Source organism: Fusarium solani, assembly GCF_023522795.1.
Source record: "Fusarium solani strain SB1 chromosome Unknown bctg00000001, whole genome shotgun sequence".
NCBI lineage: Eukaryota > Fungi > Ascomycota > Sordariomycetes > Hypocreales > Nectriaceae > Fusarium > Fusarium solani.
The window spans coordinates 4,214,738-4,219,528 of NW_027072156.1; the positions used below are offsets into that span (position 1 = coordinate 4,214,738).

At 54.5% G+C, this 4,791-nt stretch overlaps 1 protein-coding gene across 1 annotated transcript; it reads left to right on the forward strand.

The window, feature by feature from the left end:
* Positions 1–1,679: 1,679 nt before the first annotated feature.
* On the forward strand, positions 1,680–3,842 carry MRS44_003410 (uncharacterized protein; the record flags this gene model as incomplete). The annotated part of the gene is made up of 1 exon (XM_065623201.1): positions 1,680–3,842. The coding sequence occupies one exon, from the start codon at positions 1,680–1,682 to the stop codon at positions 3,840–3,842; it is 2,163 nt and encodes a 720-aa protein (XP_065479273.1).
* Between the last annotated feature and the right edge of the window lie 949 nt (positions 3,843–4,791).

The following is a 4,791-nucleotide window of genomic DNA, read 5'->3' on the forward strand; positions in this document are numbered from 1 at the left end:
GATATTCGCACGGCCAATCCGGTTACGAGTCGTGGGTCGTGTTGGTGGGCAGACAGTGCGAGGATCGTGTTCGGCGCCCGCACGTGGACTTTGTTTGGCCATCTCTGACAGACGCCACTGGTCAATTGGGAAGACCCTGACTGGTTGATCCTTCCAGAACCCGGTACTGTGTGAGCACCCTGAATGTTTCACTGGGTGAAGGTCTGGGTTCCTTATGTAGCCGAAATTTGGCCTCGGAATGTCCAGATGTAAGACGCACCGTAAATTTGGAGTCGGAAGGGATCCAATAGGCCTCCTTCTTTTTTTTTTTTCCATCTGGCGAAAAAGCGGAAGCGAAGACTCGGAGCAATAAGAGCGGGACGAGACAAGCTTGACAGACAGGGAAAAGTAGCAGGGCAAGGGCAGCGAACCATTGTAAGCCCGTGGCCCCCCATGGATCGATCTAGGCGTTGAAGCCAGCCCCAGGAGAAAAAGGGCGCAAAAAACAACCCCCTAAAGGTTCAAGCGCTGGCCTGGCCACCAAGTCTTTCCACTGAGCTTCAGTGGGCTCGTCCCACCCACACCAAGTGAAAGCCCTGCCCTGAACCCTCACCTGGCGCCCGCCCTGTGGGATGTAACCAGCCGAGAGAAACCTTTGGCCAAGCCCGTGCCAGCAAAATTTCATTGACACGGACAGCGACAAGGCACATGTCCCTATTTTTTCCCTTTTGTCCCCTCCGTCCCATCTTCAGCTCCAGTTTTTACCCGCTCCTTGCACGGCACCCATTTACCGTCGTCCTCTAATTTAGGGGACACCCCCCTTCCTTCCGTACCTTTCCCAGTCGTACCTGCCATCGGCTACTGCTTTTTTTTTCTCGTTCTTTCCCGCCGCTTTGCAAGCGTTCCCGAGGGCTTATTAAATCGACGACACCACCACCACCTCAATTCACCAACTGCCGAGTGATATATCCCTCTTTCTTCTCCCGCACTTTTTGTTTACTCTCCTGCACCTCTTCAACACACACTACGCTCGGGCAATCGTCCCTACCCGGTCCTTGTCCGTCTTTGTCTTAGACTTTGTTTTGCACTCGTGCCTTCAAGGGACGTCATCTGCACCTGCAGCTCCCACGCCCACCCACGCGCAATAACAAGCACACCCACAGCGAACCCACCACCAGCAAAGCAGCATTAGCATAGGCGCCACCCTTTGAAACGGGGATCCTGCGATTCGAGAAAGCCGCGCTTCTACTCCTTCCAGCTCTCAAAAGTCCGGGCCGGCCCTGCATCTTGCTTCTCGCCATCGACCCATCTGGCCTACTCTGAGGCGGTTCTACCTCCCCAGGAACATCCCATCAACCATTACCGAGCCTCATACCAGTTGACCATGTCCGTCACTCTGTTATAGCACCTCGGTCCTCTGGGACACACGGATTACTACACCACTGGACGTTGTTCTTCGCTCTCGCGATAATCCACCAGCAACGTCTTGCAGCTTCAGCTCCGCCTGACGCCTCACAACCACCACACATCTCGCCCAGCTACCTTTCAACGGTCACACGCCTCCCGCTTCGAACTGCCTTGCCGGTTCCCTACCGACAAGCTCGATCTCTGAATCTGCAGCATTGACAGCTCATAGCTTTGAAGCCTTGATCCCTGCTCTCAGATCAGATAATATCCCGAAGCCCCTTCCTACCCCCAACATGACCACCAACAACCCAGACACGCCTTGGGTGGCTCACGGCTCAGAAGACTTCGAAGAAGCCGATGAACCCCCCGAGCTAAACTTCAAGAAGCAGCCACTTGCTCCAAGCAACTTTCAGCGAACCGCCATTCGACCCTCCAACGACAAGTCGTCTCTGTTGACCAAGGCCATCATGGGAAACTCAGATGACGACCTCTACCAAACCCAAACTCACGATCTTCAACGACCCGCCCTGACCAGCAACCAACGGCGGCGTTCCCTTGCCAGCACTATCAGCCTCGCCTCGACCGCTGACCTGACGAGCGACACTGGTTTCACGAGCCCTTCGCGGCCCAGCACCCCGAGTCCTCCTCTCCCCGAGATGACCATGCTCCGCTTCAACGACGAACGGGTTGCAGACCCGAAGCAGGTCTCCCTGCTTGGTGCTGCTGTCAGATTGCAAGCCAGGGCTGAGGAGGCACCTCGCAAGCGAAGCATTCAGTTCGCGTGCGGAGGAAAGCCTGCTGCTCAAGACCCGACACCCCGGGCTCAGCCCATGGTCAAGACACCTTCTGCTCAGGAAGCTCCCCGACGACCCTGTATCAAGTTTGCCTGCCCGGCTCGACCTGCCTCAACTCAGAACACTCCCCCAAGAAACATTGACATCCATGCCAGCCGAGCTGATCGCACACCCAAAGCCGAGTCTCCATCCACTCCTAGACGGAGCTCGACGTTGACATTTGCTGTCCCGGCTGCACCTCAGCCGACTACTCCTCGCAGACACTCCATGTCACGGCCCAAGTTTCTCCGTGCTAACTCGTCCGATCTGGCCACGGATGGCTCCCAGTTCCACGAGTTTGCCAGGGGCACAACTCGCGAAGACGACTGGATTCGTCGCGAGAGCGATGCCACGGGGGCTAAGCTTACCATCAACGATACCCTTACTAAGGAGAACCATATCCGTCGCCTCGCCACTGAGGCCGAAGAGGAGGCCCTGGAGGAAGAGGAGGAGCTGGACAACGACGACGAGGATGCAGCCTTTGACAATGATGAGGACGATGAAGACGACGACGACGACGACAATGAGGATGAGCTCGACGTCGACATTGAGGATGACGAGGATGAAGAAGATGAGGACGAGGACTCTGATGGTTACCACACCGACGAGGAGACCGGATTCGCTGATTCTGAAGAGGAGGACGAAGACGATGACATGGCTCTCTGGACCCCTAGTGCCAAGACAGTGGTTCACATCAGTTCCGGTACCCCTCAGGTCCGTCGCCCATCCCTCCACGAGCGAAAGTCGGACTCGTCCATCACGACCCTGAGTAGCCAGCAGCGGACCATTCGCCGGGAGAAGCCAAGACGCCCTAAGCAGCGAGATGAGGCTCCTGATCTTCCTGACAGCACTGACTTCGTCTGCGGTACCCTGGATGAGGACAGACCTCTCGAAGAAGCGTATCTCTCGTGCCTAGCAGCTCGAAGGACTGAGAAGCTCCGCCTCATTCCTCAGGATATTGACCCTAGCTTCCCTGCCTCCGAGTCTGAAGACGAGGGTGAGGGAGAAATTTTCAACCCTGTTCACCATTCAAGCGACGAGGAAGACTTTCTTCATGGGAAGATGGAGGACTTGCATCATGAACGCGACCGTCGCCGACGGAAGAGTGAGCATGCTTCACCCAAAAGATTCCGCTCGCCTGCCCCTAAGCGCCACCTCTCTCCTCTTCCCAAGGCCAGAGGACGTTCGCCCAAGCGCTTGTTCGACCGACACTCGCCCCGCAAAGCCAAGTCGCCAGCTCCTGCCCGAAAGCCTCTACTTACACCCCTTGGATCCCCTCGTTGTGGTCAGGTCAAGTTCAACCTCGCCGGCCGCCCCGGTCTCACCCAGACTAAGTCCCTTCCACGTGCTGGTGCTATGTGCCTGCAGCGCAAGCAAGCCCGACAGAAGATCATGCACGACAGCGACGTCCACGTTCGCGGGGCCATCGACATTGTCAAGGGCCTGGAGAGCAAGCGCCAGCGACGCAAGGAGAAGTTCCATCAAAAGTACTGCAACCGGGCACGACGAGGCCAGATCCCTGAGCGGAAACCTATCCCCGGCCGTGGCACGGAACGCATGCGAGAACTCGGTCTCCTGATGGCCGGCAAGAAAGACCAGGGCCACTATGTCATCTCTGTCTAAGCACCCTCGTCGTGTTGCATGAAGACCAATTATGCATTGCCTAGATGCAAGATTGACATGACCAAAGACGGTCATGCACGATATACCTACGATTTAACTTGATGACGTTTTCTTTTTCCCTTTCTCGGCCAGGTCCCCGGGACTGGGCCACTTGTATCTACTGGGACTTATGGATGCCCGATACAAAGGTTTCCTGTATATATCTTTTACATCTTTTTTTTTTTTTATCATTGTTCAAAGCGGCCGGACAACGCTCGCTATCGGCGGAGAGGAGCCTTTTGTTTAAACTATCTGGATACCCGATACAGCACATTGGGAATATGGGTCACCTACTCGGCGTTGGATGAGAGGCTATGATGATATGCATCTACAGGATATCAATAACGACTATGATACACCTTGCAACTATTTCTGTTTGACTGTGATAACTTGATATGTCTGATTTGTAAGAAATGCATCTCACCTCTTCGGTTTACTTCTCCGATATGCACTTTTATCTGGTGTGAGGTGTACAGTTGAAATTCCGGTGGGATGGCCGAGTATCGGAAGTGGCAAGAGGTGGATGTTGACAGGTCAAGACTGGTTGTGTAGGGGAGAATGATCTAGTTTATGCAAGTGTGATGAAATAAATCGAACGACAACAAAGAAGCCGAAAATAAAGACTCGTAATGGATGTGCTACGTGATCTCTTTGTTGTATGTCTTCCGATGCCTTTCCTCGCGTGTTCCGAAGGACAGCGTGACATGCGACCATGGATGCCTGAGAAATCAGGCCAGAACAGCGTCACCCTTTCTTGCCAGCTTTTGACAATCCCATGAACGCCTTCCTCATAATCCACCCAGTTCGCATTCAACGACGCCAGCCTCCACGACGAATATCCCCCAAGCGGCCGAATATAATCCATCAACTTTACCTTTGATTTAATACGACTATCTAATACATCTGCATC